At 53.9% G+C, this 21,557-nt stretch overlaps 8 protein-coding genes across 8 annotated transcripts; 4 read left to right on the top strand and 4 right to left on the bottom strand.

Moving 5' to 3' along the window:
- Positions 1-362: 362 nt before the first annotated feature.
- Positions 363-3,116, bottom strand: N0V96_000235 (uncharacterized protein; the record flags this gene model as incomplete). The annotated part of the gene is made up of 1 exon (XM_053191619.2): positions 363-3,116. One exon carries the CDS (start codon positions 3,114-3,116, stop codon positions 363-365), a length of 2,754 nt encoding a protein of 917 aa, XP_053050703.2.
- Positions 3,117-4,657: 1,541 nt separating this feature from the next.
- Positions 4,658-5,527, top strand: N0V96_000234 (uncharacterized protein; the record flags this gene model as incomplete). Its single annotated transcript, XM_053191620.1, has 1 exon — positions 4,658-5,527. One exon carries the CDS (start codon positions 4,658-4,660, stop codon positions 5,525-5,527), a length of 870 nt encoding a protein of 289 aa, XP_053050704.1.
- Positions 5,528-5,752: 225 nt separating this feature from the next.
- On the bottom strand, positions 5,753-7,553 carry NMT1_1 (glycylpeptide N-tetradecanoyltransferase; the record flags this gene model as incomplete). The annotated part of the gene is made up of 4 exons (XM_065755874.1): positions 5,753-6,151; positions 6,209-6,676; positions 6,721-6,790; positions 6,847-7,553. The coding sequence occupies 4 exons, from the start codon at positions 7,551-7,553 to the stop codon at positions 5,753-5,755; spliced, it is 1,644 nt and encodes a 547-aa protein (XP_065615114.1).
- A 997-nt stretch (positions 7,554-8,550) lies between these two features.
- Positions 8,551-10,040, bottom strand: N0V96_000232 (uncharacterized protein; the record flags this gene model as incomplete). Its single annotated transcript, XM_053191622.2, has 6 exons — positions 8,551-8,666; positions 8,723-9,425; positions 9,479-9,486; positions 9,537-9,734; positions 9,793-9,866; positions 9,928-10,040. The coding sequence occupies 6 exons, from the start codon at positions 10,038-10,040 to the stop codon at positions 8,551-8,553; spliced, it is 1,212 nt and encodes a 403-aa protein (XP_053050706.2).
- Positions 10,041-11,761: 1,721 nt separating this feature from the next.
- Positions 11,762-12,774, top strand: N0V96_000231 (uncharacterized protein; the record flags this gene model as incomplete). The annotated part of the gene is made up of 3 exons (XM_065755873.1): positions 11,762-12,003; positions 12,082-12,256; positions 12,328-12,774. The coding sequence occupies 3 exons, from the start codon at positions 11,762-11,764 to the stop codon at positions 12,772-12,774; spliced, it is 864 nt and encodes a 287-aa protein (XP_065615113.1).
- A 10-nt stretch (positions 12,775-12,784) lies between these two features.
- Positions 12,785-14,092, top strand: N0V96_000230 (uncharacterized protein; the record flags this gene model as incomplete). The annotated part of the gene is made up of 2 exons (XM_065755872.1): positions 12,785-12,789; positions 12,955-14,092. The coding sequence occupies 2 exons, from the start codon at positions 12,785-12,787 to the stop codon at positions 14,090-14,092; spliced, it is 1,143 nt and encodes a 380-aa protein (XP_065615112.1).
- Positions 14,093-17,320: 3,228 nt separating this feature from the next.
- On the top strand, positions 17,321-18,860 carry N0V96_000229 (uncharacterized protein; the record flags this gene model as incomplete). The annotated part of the gene is made up of 4 exons (XM_053191624.2): positions 17,321-17,884; positions 17,999-18,115; positions 18,185-18,619; positions 18,729-18,860. The coding sequence occupies 4 exons, from the start codon at positions 17,321-17,323 to the stop codon at positions 18,858-18,860; spliced, it is 1,248 nt and encodes a 415-aa protein (XP_053050708.2).
- A 363-nt stretch (positions 18,861-19,223) lies between these two features.
- RTC5 (Restriction of telomere capping protein 5) lies at positions 19,224-21,152 on the bottom strand (the record flags this gene model as incomplete). The annotated part of the gene is made up of 2 exons (XM_053191625.1): positions 19,224-20,975; positions 21,087-21,152. The coding sequence occupies 2 exons, from the start codon at positions 21,150-21,152 to the stop codon at positions 19,224-19,226; spliced, it is 1,818 nt and encodes a 605-aa protein (XP_053050709.1).
- Positions 21,153-21,557: the final 405 nt, after the last annotated feature.

Genomic DNA, 21,557 nt, shown 5'->3' with positions numbered 1-21,557 from the left:
AAGACGATGTTGTTTACGCTGAAGCTTTTCAACTTCTATCATGCAGGATACAGTCACCTCGCTGGTGAAAGGCAACCCGAGTATCAACCCCATAGACGCCTCTGATCTGCATCTACATCCGCGTCCACTGCAGCCTGTCTCACTAAGCTTGAGAAACTCTGTACCATGCTCGAGGGGACATCGCTGTCAGTGATGTCGTCAGACGGGCTGTCACTATCAAAAGACCCCAAGGAGTCCTCCCATCCCAAGGATTCATCGCATGTCTCGTATTGCTCGGGGCAATCTGCGGCAGCGTATGCATCGAGAAACGGATCAGGCCAGGCCCGTAATTGGTCAGAGTGTCTCCTGTTGTTTCCTTCGCGCTAGGGGATGCAAAAGTCGACCCAGCTGCCAAGGTAGTCTAGACGGTTACCGGCGTTCTCCTGGCTCTTGTAGATTTCCTCAAACTCATCAAAGCTGAGCTTGCCCCAGCCGCCGCGATCGGCAGCTTCCTTCTCAGTTAGATCGAGCCGTTTCCATTCCAGCAGCGTAGAATGCGGAATGGTTTTCGACTCCTTGGAAGACTTTGATGTTTTTCCCTGCACGGGCGACTTCAGTCCCTTGGTCGACAACGAAGAGTCGTCCGAAGTGGGCGGGGTGCTTCCTGGGGACATAGGCTCATCCGCCTCGCTGTTCGGACGGAACTGAGGCATAGTAGGGTCCCGGTACTCGACTTCCTCCACGGTAGAGACATCTTCCTCGTCGTCTTCATTCACTTCAACATCATCCTCGTCAGAGTCAATGACTTCTTCCACTCTCTGACGCTCTTCTGAGATGGGAACGTTCTCCGTTTCACCATTCTCCCCGATTCTGTAGCCGCTAGTCATCAGAAGTTCTTCCAGAGTTCTTTCGGCAACGGGCTTGTCTTGGTCGAGTGCCTTTCTCGGCTGCCGCGGCTCGACCACCTTGCGCTTCGGCTCAGCGACAGTCAGTTGCTCGAACAGAGGCCTATTCTTATCTCGCTTTGCCTTGGTTGCAGCTGCCTTGACGGCCAAGTTCTCTTTGTCCTTGAATATAGCGTCGAGGAGCTCGTTGAAGGCCTGCTGCGTGACCTGATATAGGATCTCCCTGCCTGCGTCGCGTTCCTCATCAGGAATCTCCATGCCTCCCCAACGCTCGGGCACGCTTCTAGAGGATGTCGAGGGATTGGATCTGATCTCGTAGTCATCCATGTCTTCTGCAAAGCGAACCTTTGACGATGATCGAGAGCGAGGCGGTAATGCCTGCTGTTGCGCGGCCTTTGAGCTTTCCGCGACGCCATTGAGATTCACCAAGACATCTTCATCGGATTGCCAGCCATCGGGAGCAAGGCCGCCCTCTTCCTCATCAAGGTAGAACTGTCTTCTCTTCCATCTGTCGTGCAGCTGTTTTCTAGCAGCTTGCCGCCTTTTCCGCTCGATATCGGGAGCCATCTGCCTCTTATGGTTGATAACCTGTGCTCTTAGCTGGCTCTCAGTAGGCATTGCGTTGGTGAACTGATCGGGATCAACTCTCTGGCTGTGATTTGTGGTGCCGTTGACTTGTGCCGGATCGTCGCCTGGTTGACTCCTATTCTCCGCATCCGAATTATTGTTACCTCCTTCCTCACCATCCGAGCTGCCCAGCTCAATCTCAAAGTCAAAATCAATGCCATTGCGTTCCCGACGTTGCCCAGTAAGCAAGGCAGGCAGGTCGTCAATGGTAGTAGGCGGGTTTAGTAAAGCATCCCAGTATGGCGTGTCAGGCTCGCTGTCAGGAGATCGCATTTGGAGAGACCAGGGTCTTCCGATGTAAGGCGCGAACAGTCGAGTAAGGACATCCTCTCGTCCCGAGGTATCGACCCTATTGTCACTCACGACACCACGCCTACCAGGTTCCAGTTCCACATCTCCGTTTGGGTGGAAGATCTTGCCCTCACTGCGGTTGTTGCCATCAGCGCGAGGCACTCTACCCTCTCGGCCAAACAGGCTACTCAGCGGCTGTCTACTAGTGACGAGCTGCTGTGCTTCGGTGCTACCCATCAGCTGATCGTCGAGTCCGTCGAGAATATCGCGGTGCATCTGCTTGTAGAGGACGTAGTATGCGCGGAACATACGCAGGAAGTCGCGGCGGTTGACAAAACCGTCTCCGTCTATATCATAGCCTTCGAAGATCTTGCGCAGCTTGTCCTTGCGTTTGCGGTATGCAAGGCCGTGGAGAAACTCTGTGAAGCCGATAAGGTCGTCATTGTTGGTGTCATAGAAAGAAAACATGCGGTCGTGAATGAGGTTTGGCGTTGCGTGTCTAGAGCCGCCCGATGGAACCAGGCATCGCTCAAAGGTCTTCTTGTCCATGGCCAGCGCCAGCTCGTCGGGGTCCTCGCGCCATTCCGTGTTCGCCATGTACGTAAACTGTTCCCAGAAAGCTTCAATCTCGGGTCTTTCAAAGCCGGTTTCCCTGCTCAGTCTGGCCATCAACCCTTTGGATAGATTTCGTATCTGTGTATCAGGGTCACCGGTGTACCAAACGGGCTGCATCTGGCGGGGTCCAAAAGGCGGGGCGGGCACTTTGATCTTGTAAAAGATGTGAGTTTTGATGTGGACGCCTTGGGATTCGCAGGTTTCGCAGAGATCAAAGTCGGCACAATTGGCGCATCGGTATCGGACACCGCGGATGGGTACCATGCCGCAGGCGTTGCATGCACATCCCCTATGGACGCACGCGTTTCTCCTAGCGTTATCCTCGGACACCCTAAACAGAAGACTGACGATGTTGTGACCAGCTCGCGCCTGGGGTTGCATGCTATTAGGGTCGTTCCACCATTCGTCGACGGTTCCGCCGTCAACTATCGTTTCGGTATCGTTCGCTGGGCGGGCATCGAGATCAACGTTTTCGTCGCCATGGGAGCCTTCGGAGGAGAGTGAATCGCGACGCGATCGTCTGTGGTTCCGGCGAACGGCGTTGCTTCGGTGAAGACCGGGGCCTTGGATCTCATCGTACTGGTCTCTGTTGGCCTGGTACGTGTAGTAGCCCAGAGACGCCGCGGCGACAGCAGAGAAGAGGACCACGGCGATGCGTGGCCGCGTCAGGGTGTCGGTTGATGGCAACGGGAGCCACATGATGGTGCCTAGACGTAGCTATACGTGAAGCATGTTGAGGGTTATTGTAGGCTTCGCATTCGCGTATTCGAATGCTTGAAGATCTAGAGAGACAAATGTTTGGTGATGCTGATTGCTCTGGATGATGCTAGCTGATGAGAGGTGTCGTTGATGATCGTCCAGCAAACGAAACGGCCAGCAGCAGTGTGCAGGGTAAGCAGCGTCGCAGTTGCGCCAGCTATCGGTTCTGCCGCTTTGGCCCACGTTAGCAAAGAAGGCGGTCAACCACATGGCAGATGTCCCTTGGCGCCTCCATCAGTCAGCAAGTGGCTCGAGCTCCCGTCCTCTTCCATGGGGGTGGCGGTACGTATCCCCGGAATACCACCACGGATGGCTCTCCGGAAAGTCAAAAACTCATGTCGTCTTTCAATGGGTACGCCATCTTCAACATCTTCAACTACATTGGGACTATTACAAAAACTTATCAGTACAGATGAAATGAAGGACTAACTCTCACACATAGCAACTCGAAATATCCCAGCTCCGTCTGATGTCCTCATACCCGGGGATCATCAACTTGAAGGAACCAACAACATGCAACGTCCTTGTCAATGTTGGAGGTCTGCCTGCGGTGACTGAGAGCTCCCCGATGCCGAGGCATAGTCCAAGTGGAACCCCCATGTCGCACGATTCTATGTTACCAGAGTACTTCCATATCGTCAACAATCAACGAGATAATGCGGTACTTCCATAACCGTCGCCCTCGATAGACAACGTCACCAGCCGCCCGTTGCGTACCGTTTTACGCTTAACGCAATCCCATGATCGCATTTAGTCTCTTGAGAGCCCGCATGTTCTGCAGTTCTGCAATTTAGACAGGCTGATCCGATTGCACAGTTTCCCCCCTCCATAAGGACGCTAAAGCTGCAAGTGGTTATTCAGAAACGCTTGCTTCTTTCGTCGCATCTTCCCAGGGCGCAGGGGTCTTTCGAGAAACGAGCTTCCCTCTGTCTCACTCTTCAGCTCATAGCTCATAGCTCCCATGCGCAGCCCCCCCTCGAGTTCAATCCAAACTCATCTGTAACATCCTTTAAAGCCACTTATCCGGGATTCTCCAAATATTCCCAGATTTCTTCGTCCCGAACACGAACAGTAATTAGTATAACCACGTTGAATCCACGTGGAGGATCATCCTAAGATCTCCGGGTCTCTCAACTTTACATCTATAATCCCTTGGAGAAACTCAGCCATGGCGACGAAGTAAGCTTTAGCCACTGGTATAAGCATCGGCCATGGATACTGACGATGTCGCCAGAGTACCAGTCTTCCCGACGGCGGAAGAAACAATGAGACATCCCTCATATCCCTCAACGATATGGAACCTCGAACCCGATCGCAAGGGAAAATGTCCCGTCGCCAAGGACCGAGGCGGCCCTTTCAACATTGCCTGGGAAATCCACGGCCACGGCTCCTCAAAGATTATCGTACGCACCCTTTCAACCACTACAATGATTCCATTCCTCTCAGTACCTTGGAACTAACACAAACACCAAAAGTTCATAATGGGCCTAGCCGGCCTCAAAACCTCATGGCAGCGCCAAACAAAATACTTCGGCCACGACAACGCCTCCAAATACTCCGTCCTCATCCTCGACAACCGCGGCATGGGCGAATCAGACGTCCCCTACATGCGCTACTCCACCTCCGAAATGGCCCACGACGCCCTCGAAGTCCTAACCCACGTAGGCTGGACCGCCTCCCGCTCCGTTCACCTCTTCGGCATCTCCATGGGCGGCATGATCTCCCAAGAACTCGCCTTCGCCGCCCCCTCCCTCTTCGCCTCCGTGACGCTGCTCTGCACGGCCCCCTGGATCGAAAACACAAAAACCCTCCTCGAAAACATGCGCGACCGCGCCGCCATGCTCGTCCCCAAATCCGCGGACCGCAGCATCGCGGATACCTCGCTCAAGCTCTTCCCCGCCGACTGGCTCATCATGCCCGACGAGGCGGCGGAGCTACCCAACGACGCGACGCACAAGTGCGGTCCCGCGGACGGCGGACAGGGGTACGGCCGGTTCGAGAGTAATTATCAGCGGTTCCAGGCGCAGGAGCTGATCAAGAGGAACACGCCGGGGTTGTTTAGCATCCGTGGTTTCTTGCAGCAGCTCGTCGCGGCGGGGTGGCATCACAAGTCGCCCGCGCAGCTCAAACAGCTCGCGGATCAGGTCGGCAGGGAGCGTATCGCCGTCATTCACGGTTTGGGCGATGTCATGATTGACTCGCATCACGGGAGGTTACTGGCCGAGCATCTGCAGCCGGGCGTCGTGGAGTTCGTGGAGGGTATGGGGCATGCGCCCATCATGGATAGGGTGCCGTGGATGAATAAGTGGTTGGAGGAGAGAATCGCGACGGTGGAAAAGATGGGTGCCTAGGATTGGGTGGATTCGGTGAAGCCGCTGGACGGGAATCCAGAGAGCAAGAGCATGGCAAATTGTGACATGGCACACGATGAAAAATAGTCATAGCTCGTGATGGCTTGATTCATTTACTGTGATACCTCACATTCACCCCCTAACGCCGGTATGCATGCAGCTATTCGCTGTGCTCACCACCCTTGGGTTTTCCTTCTCCTTCATCCGCTCATAACCTCATGCGACTTACAACATTACCAAGCCAATGCCACTCAGGTTCTCCTCGTCAAGCTTGTTTCTCCGGTCCACGCCGCCAGCAATGGGGGCCGCACGGTAGTTGAAAAGGTAGTAGTGGAGCTGACCGTCACCGGGGCCGAACTTCTGCTGCTCCAGGAAGAGGCCGTTGTCGAGCAGAGACAGACCGTTGAAGACATCGAACTTGTTCTTCTTGCCCAAGATCAGGGCGTCGCCGATAAGGGAGTTCAACCGTGTCTTAAGAGCGGCCTTGTCGAGGGGCGTGGCCAGGCCGACTTCGGAGGCGTAGTACCAGAGGTAGGCGGCGCGGACGACTTGGTGCTTTGAGCTGTTGATGACGGTAGATTCGAGGCAGTAGAAGGAGAAGAAGTCGGTGATCTTTCCATTAGTCTAGCTGGATGTCAGTATACTTTGAGCAGAGAAGGTATGGGGTGACATGGGACGAACCTCGACGACATATGTCCAAATGACCTGCTCGCCAGGGGCATTCTTGTCGTGCAGGAACCAGTGCCTGAACTCGTCCTTGGAGAACTCAGGAGCCATGTCGAAACGCTTCAAGTACTTGGCCAGAAGCTCGTTTGCGGCATCAAGGTCCTTCTCCTGGAGCTCGCGCAAGCCCTTGGTCGACGTGTTATCCGGAAGCTGGTACTTGCGAATCTGGTACTGCGGCTTGCTGTTGGGGGGCAGCGGGCTGAAACCGACCTCGTACAGCTTCTGCCAGTTGAGGGCGCGGTGGAAGTAACGGCATGTGCTGACGGGTTTGGGCAGCACAACACCACCCGTGTAGAGACCTTGCCAGATCTCGCGCAGGTTGCTGCGGCGTGTAATCTCCTTGATGAGGACGGGAGCGAGGCGCTTGCCACGGAGCTTCTTGTGCACAACCATAAAGTTGACCTCGGAGCAAGTGACGACGTTCTTGCGGACGCGCAAGTTGACGGGATGGCGGAAATGAAGGCAACGAGCTTTCTAGACTGCGTCGCGCGGACGCCGACGTGCCACTCCTTGCGCCAGCCAGGAGCCATGAGAGCCCTGCGAAGATGGTTAGCTTAGGCCTGTCTGAGTGTGAGTCAAAGCAGACTACTTACCATTTAAGCATAGCCGGTGAGTAGTTAAAGCGGAACATGGCCTCGTCGTCCTCGACATAGTGGCCGTTGAGCAGCTCGTACACCTCCTTCATCTCACCCTCGTCCTCGAGGTTCATTGTAACCCACTCGAAGCCAGCGACCATTGGCGACGCCTCCGTAGGAACCTCTTCCACCTTTTGAATGCGGATTGGGCCATCCTCAACCTTGGCCTCCGCCTCACCAAACTTGGGCACGGGTTGCGTGGCCCAGAACTTGTAGCTCGCCATATCCTTGGCGTTCTTGCCAGCAGAGGCCAGGCCCGTCATGATGTCCTGCAGGTTCAAGTTCTTCATCGCCGCAGCGGTCTCCTCGGCCGACTTGTTGCTGGAGCTTCCAACCCCGAGCTCGTTCGCCAAAGCCGGGTTCAGGGCGAGAAGCTCGGTGAGCTGCTGGGGCGTCAGGCCACCGATGGCCTCCTTGATGGCAGCCTCCGGGTCGCTGGGCTTGCCAGTGAGCGCATCCTTGACCTTCTTTCTCTTGGACTTCTTCTTCTTCTTCTTGGGAGCATCTGCAGTTGCGCCGGGTGCAGCCTCAGGCGCATCGTCCTCCTCTTCGTCCTCGGACTCGACCTCGACTTCCTTGCCCTTGCCCTTGTCGCTTGCCTCGGCAAGGGTGTCGTTGGCGTCTTTGACGGCCGGGTCAAGAGGTTTGGACTCTTCGGCAGGCATCTTGTTGTCCTCGATTCGACGGTTTGTGGTGGAAGTGGTCGATTTTCGGGGGTGTTGGTGGGAGCTTCTTGGAGCTCTGTTCAAGCTTGCGAGGTGGGAATGGCGGGGAAGAAGTTTTGGCGCGAGAGAGGACAGTTTCATGTGCCAGCTGTGTTCCCAGGCGGTACAGGCTCCAGCTGTGTGTTTGTGTGTGACTGCATCATGGCGGGGTCACCTGCTAGGGGCCATGGCACTGCGGGGCAGAAGGTGCCAACCCGCGGTGCGGCGATCGTTCTTTCCCCAACACCCTGGCGCTAAACCGGGAAAGACCGTCACAACGTGCAGTACCTACCGTACCGTACCTTGTTATGGACGACTGGTTCACCTCCAAAGTTCAATGTGTTCACTGGGTAGATAAGGTGAACATGACAACTTCAATTGGAGGTATTGTCTTTTCCTAGATCTCATTACTAAAGAGATCAAATATTATTTACTCTCGATTTCTGATTTTATGCATTTATTGCAAGGCACACTTTCCCTCCTGAGTGCCTACTTAGACCTTGGAAAGCCACAGCGAGATGCTATCCACACATTATGGAGTATAACCAAGACAGCATTGCACAAAAAGATGGCTTGCTGCATACTCGCCTGAGGCGACATCTGATTGAGAAGTCAGAGTTAGTCCATTCAAGGCTTAAATTTCAAGGCTTAGAGCCCCGAGTGACACGCTGTTCAGTATGTATTGCGATTGAGTGGTCTGTTTCTTCATGCCCTGGAGGCAGCGAGAATGAGAGCCGAGGTGGTGTAAGGTAGATATCATGCCAAATCAGATCAATTCTATACCAGGAGACCGAAGCGCCAATAGAAAAGTCACGACTGCTGCCCTTTCTAAACAAGTCATTACACCCCCGGAAAGGTGCCATAAGGTACAACAACCAACTACCTCCCGCTCTACTCTAATGCTGGCGCTCTTGAGTTCTATGCAAAAGATACCGGCATGGAAAGCCCATGACCGCGGTTACAACGTTCTACTGCTAGTGTCCGATCCAGCCATGTCATAAGCCGTGCCTGCGAGATCGAAGGAACGCATCACAGCAAGTATTACCGGCGCGTACCCCATGATGTCGTTGTGTCCTGCAAGAGTTAGAAAGAATACCTTGCCGAGACTAGCATTATTCCAGTTGACTTACCACCGTGTGGGAAAAGCTCCTGGCGGATTATAATGTTTGGTTCGGCGTTCCACGTAGTCACAAAGGCGTTCTTGCCCTTGTGGATAGTGCGCACGTCCTTCCACGCCTCGAATGAATGGTCACTCAGCCCCCCGGGAACAGTCGCATTGGCAGCGGCGCGGAATAGCTTGTTGCTTTCCGTCCAGGGAATGTCCGCGTCGTCTTTGGCCGAGATGAGCGTCAAGCGAAGCCGTCTCTTGGTCAGCTTGACCAGGCTCTCCAGCCTATCCACCGACGGCCACTTGTCGTAGATGAAGCCCTCCATGTACTCCAAGAAGCCTGGCCAGACCTTCAGGGGTCCCAGCACGGGAACCAGGCCGCCAACCTTGTAGCCGCTCAGCATCTTGGGTAGGTTGCTAAAGCCCGCGACGAGGATTACACCGCCAAATTCGATTCCTTGCGAGGCGTAGAGCTCGGCAACACCGCTCGTCACGGCTGTGCCGAGACTCTGGCCAAGAAGAACGATACGATCGGAGGGCACGCCGGCAACATTGATAACCCAGTCGATCAGAGTGGCGGCATCTTGGATCAGACCATACTCGGATGGGCGACCTGTTGAGTGACCGAAGCCACGGTAGTCGATTGCCAGGACATGGTATGATGAAGTATCAGTAATGACGTGATAGCTGTCTGGCCTATGACCTTGCGCAATGTCTCCAGCGTTCTGCACATGATCAGTATGAGAGCATAGGAAATCACTAGTTGTGCGTTTCTTACACCGTGGACTACGACCCGTTAGCGTTTAGAAGCATATGTAAGGATAGTGATGACTTACATGAAAGTACAACCCGAGCATCCGGATCCTCTTTCAAAGCCTTGAAAGACTCGGTTTCGGTGAAATCTTGGCAAAAGCCACCCTTCTGCACAGAGAATCTCTCCTCTTGCTTCAGGTACTGAGGCAGAGGCATAACATGCCACGCATACAAGCTCACTCCGTCTGGAGTGTCAAGCGAGAAAGGCGTGGCTTGGCCCTCTACAGGCAGCGGTGTCAGCGATGGCGCGTCTTACATGGGGTTGGTGCGTAGACTTACTTGCAAAGCCCCATCTTTCAGGCTTATCAATGTCACGCCACCAGAGAGTGTTGATCTTGTGAGCGTACAGGAAACTGCAAATAAAGAATTAGAAATGACGACCTGGAGTTTGGAATTTGAGATGACAAGTCCTACTGTCGTTGGAAGAAAGGTGTTGCGCCTAGGGCCAGGAAAGTGAAGTAGAGGCCCAGCGGAGCCGCCACGACCCAGACGGCCGTCCGGAGGATCGGCGAAAGCGGAACCGTCATTATCGGATTGTTCTGCTAATACAAAGATGTAGAGGGATGTGAAAGACCCTGGAGATGAGATTGCGAGACTTCCGAGTTATCTACACATGGCGGGTGGCGGTGATGTGGCCACCATCGGTGATGCCTTGGCGAACTGGTTCCTTGCTTGAGGTTGGAATTGCCTGCGAACCCGCAGGGATGGTGACATGGAGGCCTTTAGCTGAGTGTACTTTCCTTTTGCGTGGTTATGCCTACCAATTCGAAGTATTTACCGCTAGTAAGCGCAGTCCCCAGAATGCGGCGACCTTTCGCAACTCTGGTCTGAGCCGCACGCCGACGACAAAGGATCATCCGTCGGTATCAGATGCGCTTTTCTCCCCGCCACCACTGCCTATTCACTTAAAATTGACACTTATGATATAGACGAACGGAAGCACTCCATTTAGTGAATTTGATTCACTCGGATGACAGCCAATGCTGAGTTACTTGGGTATTTGTGCATGGACTTGGCAGCGCGCCTATGGTCGGGTTAATTTGCTAAATGCGGAGAGATGGCTACAAAGTACCACGAGAGTAATTTGGTCTGGCCATTTCTCCAAGCTTCACAGCCACAATCATTCACACACATCTACAGTTTCCCCCCATACCATTGTGGGCTTGCGCAGACGCCAGCAAGGGCCCGCCAGCGGCTTCGGTAGACCTGGTGACCTGCACGACACATCGGCAAGTAAGGTAGGATTTGTAAGGGAGAAAGCAATAAAAGAACCAAGGGAACCAGGTACCTTACCTTACCTAAGGTAGGTGGAAGAACAGGAGGCTCTGGGTTGATGTGCCAGGAGAAGGACCAACCCGGAGTAGGTGCATTGCAGAACGAGGTACATGCGCCACGGTATCGCGGTACACAGGTACATGACAAAGCATGCGACGATTTTGGCGCGATGTGAGTGGCGGGCGGGACCCTTCTATGGAACCCAAGACCCCATGTGCCCCGTGCGCTTCGTCCAGTCAGGGCGCGGCAATGTGCCCAGTTTTTCCGGTCCTGCTTCAGGCCAATCAAATACGGCTGTCCCTGTTAAACTCACAGCCCGCCTGCTCTTTCGGCCGCTGCGACTGGACGGCACGGCACCGCGGAAAGTCGACGTGCACCAAGTGGGAAGGACCTACCTGGACGTGGGACATGGTGGAGGGTGTACCTTGGTACCAGGCAAGCAGCAGCAGCACAGCAGAATGAGCAACCGCGCTCTTGCATCTCCGAAAGAAAAAAGAGGCGGCAACAGCCCAGCCGGAGCCTCAGGTACATCTCACTTTGTACCTTTTTTTCCATGCCTTTTGCTGGTCGCCGCTGATGCATCCCATACAAAGCTCCCCATGCTAATATCCCGTCCACCCCAATTCAACTCACTCACACGAACCCTTCCCCGAGTCTCCAAATCCATTCCTCCATACTCCCGACACAAGCACACGCGCGAAGCCCACGCAGACGCCGCCCCATGAGACGAAATCCCGATATCCCGCGAACAGCTTAAAGCCGATATATTCACGATTCGACTTCACTGCCATCTCCCCTGCTCTCCCACGTGCAGCATACTCGTGCCCCCTCCACTCCTCTCAAGAGAGTACGACAACGGCGCCGCGCGCAGACAAGGGCTGTGGCTTCTCTCGCTGATGATGAAAATACCGACACGCTCGGGAACCTACTCGTGATACCCTGAACTCTGCGACGGGGAAACGGCTCATTCGACATGGAGAGGAAGAGGAAGTTGCCCGCCAGGGCTGCGGCGCGTGTCGAACACGTCGCAAAGAAGCGCACCGTCACCCCTCCCGAACCCCGATCAGTTACGCCAGTCCCAGTAACAGTCGAGGAACCCCCGCCGCCGCCCCCTTCGCTCCCAAAGTCCATTCAAGCCGGGAAGCCGCTGCCGACCGTCGAGGATGCCCAACCCGATGACCTCCCCGCGAAGGAGTATCAGTCATTTCAAGAGAGGTAAGGCCACAGGCTCTGAGATCTAGCCGCCGGCTTGGACGTGGCTTTTGAATGCACACAACTGACCTTTGCCCGTAGTGGTGTTCTTGCCGAATCGCTGAGCCGGTCGCGACACAAATGGCTGGCCGAGGGGCTTTTCGAGAAGTACTGGACGAAACCCGGACGAAAGAAAAACGCAACCGAAGACCCCAAGAATCCACCCAAAGATACCATGAGCAAGATTGGGCCCTGCACAATCACGATCGAGCCGCACGTTTTCGATGTTACCCTTTGGGCGATCAAGGACCCCAAACCTCCCGCACCCACCACGCAAGCTACCTTTAGGCCCATTTTGCAATATGGTCCTCCCAATGGAGCTATGCCCCCTCCGCCTACACCAGCAAACCCGAACCCAAGTCCTGCACTCGCTCTCAACGACTCGAAGCCGACGCCTTCCGCGCCGAGTCCGGCACCTCCGTCACCTGCTCCTCAGCAACCACCGTCTCGGCCGCCTTCGTCGGCTGCGAACGAGCCACCCAAAGTAATGCCCTCGCCGCGCCCTTTGGAGCCTATGCGGACCGCCAGTGCGACACCACCTCCGCCACGGCCGGTAGCTCCATTGGTCCCGGCGGTTGCGGCACCAGTCCCAGCAGCAGCGCCGGGAACGCCATCACATCCCGTTCCTCCTTTGGCTGCGGCACCTTCAGCACCAAACTCGCGACCATCGAGCTCAACGCCAACACCGGCTCCGGGTGCCGCAAAACCACCGGCGGCAAAACCACAAGGGACTGATCCCATTATTATGACGTTGGCCGAGAAGGCATCTGAGGACCCTCATCTACGAGACTTGATGAAACGGGTCGCTGCTGGTGAAGCAAAGCCGGATGAACTAAGCAACTTTCAAAAGATCATTGATCAAATCACGGCGGAGTATAAGAGGAAGGGAGGGCAACAGGGTCCTTCAGCTGACAGGCTATTGGTTGACGGGAGGACAGTCAAGTATTTTGCCGACGAGGTACGGACCATTCTAGACATCGTACTTGCTACGAATCCGAAGCAAAAGTCATCAGAACTTCTACCCCCGCGCGGAAGCGACCCTTTGGTTGTGGCATTGGTGAGGGCGGCTCTGGATGCGAAACCGTTGCAAACTATGATCCGACGGATAGCTGAAAACAAACCTGGCTTCACCGACGCCACCGACCTCAAAGCATCTCTCGACAAGTTACACAAGGAACTCAAGAGTGCGCAAAACACCCCGACGCCTCAAACCCCGACGACACAAGCTGCCATCAACGGCACCGCGAATGGGCACCCCGCCAAACCCGCGGCAGCTACGCCTGCTGCTTCACCGGCCCCGACTCCAGCGGCCCCACAAATACAGCATCCTCCTCAGCAAGCGCTTCGGTCAAAGGGTCCCCCGCCACCTGCGAGGCCTGAGATTTCAGGCGTTTGCCTAGACTTTGCTGGTGGAAATGGCGATCGCTACCTGTTCCCAAAATACAGCATTCTCGAGTATCTGCCCGGCGGACAGCAGGCTATCGCATCGTTCCTCATTGTTCGCAAGGGCAGCCAGCTGGAGTATGGAGGTGATGCCAAGCTCGACTACTACCAGCCTGTCACCGTTCGGCTATACGCTCAGTCAGCTCGTCACCTCGAGTACCTGCAGAGAGCGGTGGCACCCCAGGAAGAAGTCATGAGGTACATGGACGATGTGATGGACAACATGACGAGGGCAGAATACGTCCTACTCGCCATGCGTTTGCCACGAGGAGAGCAAGAACCCAACAGTGAGCAAAATGGCAAAGATACCCCTGGCCCAAGCGGCCAAATAGCGAGACCGGAGTCAACAGCACCAGATCATCCGGCTCCCAAGCAGCAGTCAGTGCAATGGGGACCCGTGACGTCCAAATTCGTTCGGAGTTTCAACAAGAAATGGTTTGAAGAGTGGAAGAGAACCGAAAAGACAACGGGCAAGAAGCCCTCTTCGGCAGATGAGGTCTTCCAAGAGTCCTGCGAGGCCGTCGGCCGCGACCCCCTGGACAAGGACATAGAATACGAGAAGATGATTGAGCTCTTGGCGGCTAAGGACTCCGAGTCATCATCTTCTTGAACTCGACACAGCTAGAAAGCGCACCGTGTATTACCTAGACGACACACCAAAGCGGGCTACTGAGGATTGGGGGCCTCGAGTGAGGAGGGTAGGTGTCGTACTGAGCATTTGGGTCAGGTCCGTCTGTTCGCGTTGCATAAGGCACGAGATGGCCTTTTTTCCGCACTAAGTTGTTGTTGTTGCTACTTTGTTGTTCACGTTACTGTACAGAGCAAAGGATTGGGATCTGATTCTGTTTTTGATTGGGAAAAGGGGATTGGAGTGGTCTATCACAAGAGGGGTATGCCTCTCCCCGCATACTATTTTTCATCTTTATTCCAATTCGGTGTTTGAGAGTGTTGAAAGGCCTAGGGCGTGGAATTTGGGATGTGGTGTGGCTCAACTCATTTTTATTATTACCCCCAAAACCCCTGCTTCGATGGAGTTGTGGGACAGTGGAGTGAGGTAGTGGTCAGATATGTATGTGAGCATTGGCATGCCTCACTGCTGCTCATCTTACCAGAAAATAAAGAATATAACAAGTACATTTGCTGTTCCGGGCTCGCGTTGGTTACTGCTTTTACTGCTTTGGTTGGAGATGTCCCCCAGCCTACCCACCCAGTCGCTGATCAATCCCCCTGAACTGAGGTCATGTCAGCCCTGACGAAATGCTCCCGTCATACGACCCCCCGAAGAATGATCAGATTTGATGAGTGCACCGCGAGTTGTCTGGGACTATCCTAGACTGAAGGAAGCAATGGCAATAGATCATCAACAGCCCGTTGAACAACGGATACGACGTGCAACGGTGAGGTCAATAGCCAATCTCGCTGACAGTGGCTCTAGAGTCTCACCTTTTGAGAGCCTTTCATGCCCAGACTAGAGAGGCGGGAGCAGCTCGCCATCTTCATGCTGGCATCAAAGAGGTCCAAAAATCAGCCACAGAAAAAATAAAATAAAAGAGTTCACCCCCCCAGTGCTGAACTGGGGGCTACATCTCTTGGCGCTCATGCTGGGATTCGAACTCGGATATTTGGAGCCTGTCGTCGAGTAGGTTTTGGGGCGCAATTTGATTGTTTACCTTGAACCACCCCACCACCCAGCCAGTTTGACCTGACCCCCCGACCTAGAGGGGCGCCTGCTGGCTGGTGACTGGAATGGGATTGAGGGGGGGTATAAGGGCTTGGTGTCGTGGTGTATTCGTCCATGGGCGGTGTGAGATGCGAATATGCAAATCGAGGCGTTTCCTTTGGGGGGCCATGGAGTTAAGAAGGGGATAGTGGTCCCCAAGTGTTGTGCTTCATATCTTATTAGTAAATACATTTTCCTAATACTAGTTAGTACAAGGTATGGCGATGACTTTTTGGAAGAGATGAATAGAACATAAGGAAGCTCAAAATTTCAAGATAATTCTCAGCGGCACTTTCTTGTTTGTCTTACTCCTTTCTGCCTCCAGGAGTAAATTTCAAGGTACCTTACTTCCCCTAGTAAATCCTCCTCGAGGTGGAAGAAAGCGCACACTACTTCCATCTCTATTCCTATCCATTCTCCTTCCGTGTCTGCTCACCTGCCATGCCTTAGAGTTCCTTCCTTCCACTTGAGTTCCCGCCTCAAACGCCTTCCCCCCAACTAGCATTTAATCTAGAGCCAATCCTCCTCACCTCCATGCAATCTGGGTGTTCAGGTCCGTTGGCCGAATGGTCCACCGAAGCTTCATCACTGACCTTAGGGTATAGGTGGGCCAGAGGATCAATACCGGCTCGGGTTGCTTTTGATTTTTTTCGACTTTTGGCTGTCTTATAGAACGGTTTTGCTTTCTCATATAAGAAGCCTTTTTAAGAAGACGTGCACGCACAGCTTACGTGGCAGGCAAAAGCAGGCAGGTGAGTGTGAGCGTCACCTTTCTGCAGTTTTCTAGCAAGTATATGTGCCAGTGAGTGTGCATGATCTCTTCCTTGGTCGTCGACCGCCCTGACCGCATCCTCCGCCTCTCGCAAAGCGTCCCTCAGCACTTGGTCAGACTCATGGACTGTATTGAAACCGATTCCACGTGGGCGATTATCTATCGCTGCTACTTCATTAAGATCAATCCTTTTTGCATCTTTCAGACCTAGGTAGGAGACCTGACGGTAGCTGGATGAGATTCATATCTAGCCTGCGATATCGTACGCTTGACTGAAGAGAGCTATCACTCACTTTTGAAGTAGAGATTGCAAACGGAGGATGACGGTCTGCAGAAATAAGTGTGAAGCAGCATTGTAGTTATGTTCGAAATGAGGTACTCCTCCTCTCATACAGTCATATCTATCTCTTTCATCACCAGATGATCAAGAAACAAACTCGATACCACCACATGCTTGATGCAAATGGTCAAGTTGACCCATTAGCTATTCAAGAGCTGTTTCAGGGAACTTGACGGATACAGGTCTACGTCGAGATTTCCGGTATCAGTCCAAATTGTTGAAGAGCAGTCAGTGGCTCGCTCGGGAAACTCGTCACCCGTGGCACGCGATCCCGAAAGCCGAATGCGCACAATCGATGCGGAACCATTTGCAATCCCATGGAAATCTCTCATCCAGATGATGATCTTTCCTCGCCGTGTGGGTATGAGTAACCTAACTCGAACAAGACTATTCCACTCGAAAGTCACCTCATCGCCTAGCAAAAGCGTGGGGACACGTTCGTCTCGCTCGTGTCTCTTCATGCCTTGATGATCAATGTGAGCAACAGCAAGAAGTACTAACCCCACTCCGACGCCGGAAACGTGGTTTACCCCGCGGGAAGAAAACGTTAGTTCTGACGACGACAGGATATATTGAAACTCACAGTCACGGGCCGTCGACATGTGGTTGACGGCTTAGGAGAGGCGTTTGAGGGTTTCAACACCACATGTTCGACTTTTAGCCCTGAAAAGCCCTTGAAATACGACTTCTTGCTTCTTTTCTGTTTTTCGAGATGCCGCGTTAGAGTAGAGCCATGCGGGAAGAAGCGCCATCTCTTGAGTAGAGTTCCATCGCCAACTTTTCTCGGGAAACCATCCATCCAGGTGAGCGTACAATCGGGTATCACGCAGAATCTACTCCGCCCCGAAACTCAATTCACAAGACGATGCAGTCTGTAGATATTCAATATGTCTATCCGACAGAGATGCCATGATGATCTATATAACAAACGATCCTCCTCATAATCCTCCTCTTCAATTCCCTCATCATCACACTCGTTTTCATATCCTCATCCCAATCCCTCACAATGAAGTCCCAATTCCTCCTCCCAGCGGCACTGCTGACTCTCACCCATGCCGCCACAATCCCCGAATCCGCAAAACCAATCATAGTCCCAGACTCAGTCCTCGACGCCGCCATCCGTGAACCACTCCAAAACTTCATCACCGGCCCCGTCCATGGCATAGACCCCTCCGCCTTCTTCTCAGTCACCACCCTCTCTGAGAATGACGAATACAAACTCGCCGCCGCGGGCGAGGTAGCCTGGGCCGCCATCGAGCTCGAGGTCTCAGCCGCCTTCGTCGGCTCCGACTCCATCTCTGCTTCTGACGAGGGCGAGAACCTGCGTGATGCCGCAACCGTCGCGATGAACTCCATTGCGAGGAGCGGTGTCCCTCCTCCTCCTCCCCACCCTCCTCATTCGGACCCCCCGCACCGGGAGCCGCATGGGCACCATGAGGGTATCACTAGGGAACAGCTTTGTGAATATTACAAGGGCATTGCGTGGAAGACTGGGGACTTGCAGACTGCTGTGTATCAGTGGCAGTATGAATATGTTCCTTGGCTCGTTCACAACAAGGGACCTTACATTGTAGGTCTTCTCCCTTGCGTCCTCCGTGTGATGAACTTGACTACCTCCTCGACTTCGTCCCGCCACCTTGACCTCATGAGTCCTTTCTAAAGAACTCACTGACCACCACCTCAGGTTGTCCTAGACGGCCTCCGTCACATCGAATGGGTCCTCTGGAAAATTGAACAAGCCCTCGTCAACGCACACTTCCACTACGAAGATGAACTCGACATCCTCGCATGCTACCAAGAGGTAAGCCACTCCCCTCCTCCTCCTCCCCCTTTCACACCCATACTTTCATCAGGACTAACAGAATCGCAGTACTCCGGCCGCGAACTCCAAATCACCCACGTCCCAACAACAGCTCCCGCCCTGCCCACCCAAACAACAGCAAACATGACGATCGGCCTCCCATCAAACACAATGGCCCACCACCCCCGTGCCCTCGACGAGCAACTCGTCACCACCACGGTCACCATTCAACCCACCAGGCCCACCACACCGCCGCCACCAGGACATCCAGAGAACAACAACAACAACAACAACAACAACAACAACAACAACAACAACAACAACAACAACAACAGACCCGAAGAGGCCGGCACCTCGTGGCCTCACCTCCCCTGGCGCCGCGATCACCCGTCCCTGAAGAAGCTCCTTCGCCTCATCACGGCCAAGGCACCCGTGTCAAAGTACCAGTCGTACGCGAACCACCGCATTTACAATGTCTTGAAGCAGCTCGAGTACACCGCGTTGGTGAGTGAAGTTCCTTACCCCTATTTTTCCTACTCTTCTTCTTTGCTGCAAAGTATCCGTGAAATGATGTGGAAACTGAGATAATAACCACGTATTCCTCCGACAATAGGCTTCAGCCAATGCCCTGCACAGCAAGTTGAAGGATCCGCACCACCAGTCTTTGCTCGACTACGATATCTGGAAGGGGCAGGGTATTAACCACGCCTTTGAGGTGGCTATCAACGCGTATGAGGTCAAATGAGGGACGGGGTAGACGCCACTATCCCGCTTCCTCGATGTTTGTCATTCTCTGAACAGTAAGGCGACTTCATGGACGTCACGGAGACTCTTGGGGGTTGGCGGTATGTGGTGGCTGAAGGCCAGCCAGGCTCAAGTGTGGACGAGATTGGAACCCAACGGGAATTTCATATACTTAAATAGACTTGTCATCAACAGGAATTCGTGGGAAACTGAAACATCATCGTTCTTGGGATAATCTGTGGGAATCCTATGCTCTAAAAAATCAATAAACGCCTCGTCTAGAGCACCTCTGAAATCAATGTCTTGTTGCTCTAATAGTAGCAATGCTCATGAACAGTAGTTAAGAGAACAACTCGTTAGAGACTCAAATCATGGAGCCACCACTCTGGTTGTTGCCCACGAGGCCAGCCATTTCCAGCAGTGCACGATCAGCCTCAATGTCGCCAGAACCCAAATTGATCTTCCGTCGAGCTTCCGCCTCACGATGCTCCCACGCCCAGTGCTCCGCCTGTGCCTTGGCTTCTTCGTCCCCTCCACAGCCCCATACTTCCAGACTCTCAATCTCGAACCGATCTTGGAAGTCAAACTTGCGCGTTGTGCTTGTTTGGAAGGCTCCACCACCAGTGGTCCAGTCGTGGGTGAACACTCCAAACTCGAAAGAGTCGTCAAGGAGCAAGGAGACGGCGCCGAGAGATAGCATAGTCTGCCTCCGGTGAGCTTGCGTCTGTCGAGGATGGGGGCATCCGACGCCTAGCATAGGTCGATTAGTAGGCGCCTTGGTGAAGGCGACGTAGTCTGAGTTGTACTTGGAAGCTGGGAACACATCATGGACGGGCTCCAGCTGGAAAAGCACTGTGTCTCGTTCGCCAAAGCATTCCTTGGCCGTGTGCTTCCATGATTGACTGACATAAACGCCGAAGGTCAGGCGCTCTCCCTTGCCGCTATTCGGGAAGCGACGCGGAGGGATGGAAGCGGCGAAATTTGACTCTTGGCTGCCATGGGGCTCGTCATTTAGGCGAGTGCCGCGCACCAAAAGGATGGTGGGTGCTCGCCAGTTGAAGACTTTGCTCTCGAAGCTTCCGGTGGAGAAGCCGTCCTCATTACCTGAGTACAGAAGTCGCAGTCGTCTAAAAAGATCGGATCCTGGGAGGAAGAAGGACAGTTGCGAAAGGACATTGAGGTTGAGAATCTCCGCAGTGTCTTGCAGTAAAGGTTGCACAACTTCCTCTGGCTGCTTTTCGGCGGTCACGGGGTCTTCACCCTTGTGTTTTGTGAAGTCCAGGTTTTTGGAGAAGAGAAAGTGCTCAAATAGGGGGCTGAAGCCATTGAAGAGGTTCGGGAAGCATACAGGAAGCACTCGGTTGAAGTGGCCGAACTTGATGCCGGGGGCTTTTTCGACATTCAAGAAGGCAGCCAGGATGTTCTCTGCGGTAGCACGCAGGCTTTCCAGTTCATCGCCCGTGACTCGAGTGGAGTACATTGACAGGCTCTCTTGGGGACTCAGCGGTGCAATCAGGATCAGTAGCATCAGCAGCTTGCGGAAGTTATCCGCGGGTATCATAGCCCCATGCATCTTTGGCGCATCGCCTTGCCAGACGGCATCGTGGATATCGAGGAGCTCGAACGCGGCAATCTCGAGATCGTCATCATCTTCCTCGGGGTCGTCCACAGGTTCGTCGACTGCGAAGCCAGCCGCATGGCTCGCGGACTGGGGTGCATTCGGCGGCGCCTCTTTGGAGTCTTCGACAGCAGCAGCAGCTTCGGATGCCCTGCGATCGTGTACTGCCAGACTCTTAAAGAGAAGCTTGGCCCTATCCGTAGCTCCCTTGGCCAGAACTCGCTTGTGTCTTTGCGTCATGATAACGATGACCATGATCATCTGATCGATACCGAGAACCGCCGGAGCATCCTGCAAGAAGGGGAAGGCGCCGATGTAGGATACCATCTGAAATATGACAGGCGAGACGTGGAGGATATCGGGTATTTCGAGGAACCGTGCAAGAGTGTCTTCCTTCAAGTAGCGGATGTCGCCTTGGTTATCTGCCAAGCTCTTGAAGACATCTTTGAACGAGTACAGCTCGAGCGAGGTGAAGCACTTTTCGGCGAATCGAGTGGCCTGACATACGAAGTGGTAAGTACAAAGCACAATCTAGATGTTGGGGGATCATGATTCGAGGAAGAAGAGTGGTGTGTGGTGTCTTGACGGATGGTGCACTCAGCGACTTACGAGTTCACGGGTGAGCTCCTCGTGCGTCGCCTGCCGCGAGTTCTCGTCAGACAAGGCTTGTCCCATGATGAGCTTTGTATTTCGGTTCAAGAGGCATCGAAGTCGGGGTTTAGAGGTGTACAATATGCTGTGGCACAATCATCACCAGCCATGGCCATGTCGAAGTAGGAGGAGGGAAGAGGGAGAGAGAGGGAGAAGGAGGAAGAGCATGGATGGGAAGGTTGATGACGGAAGACCCAATGTCTGGGGTGCATCCTCCATCAGGAGACAAAGCGACGGACGGCATTAGCACAGCTCAGCGCCTAGACTTTCAGCGTGTGTCAGACCAGTGCGGGTCTCCCGTCTTTCCCCTAGCAGTGGAGGAACCCCGCTAACGTCACTGTCACTGGCCCGAGCTCCCTGCCCCTCCATGCGAGTTTTAGTCATCAGATGCAGCACACCTCCGACCTCAGTTGACTTACACTTGCAGAT

This window comes from Colletotrichum fioriniae, assembly GCF_027942845.1.
Source record: "Colletotrichum fioriniae strain IMI 355084 chromosome Unknown scaffold_1, whole genome shotgun sequence".
Lineage (NCBI taxonomy): Eukaryota > Fungi > Ascomycota > Sordariomycetes > Glomerellales > Glomerellaceae > Colletotrichum > Colletotrichum fioriniae.
Note: the sequence above shows the minus strand (reverse complement) of the source record. Positions and strands in the feature narration are given on the sequence as shown.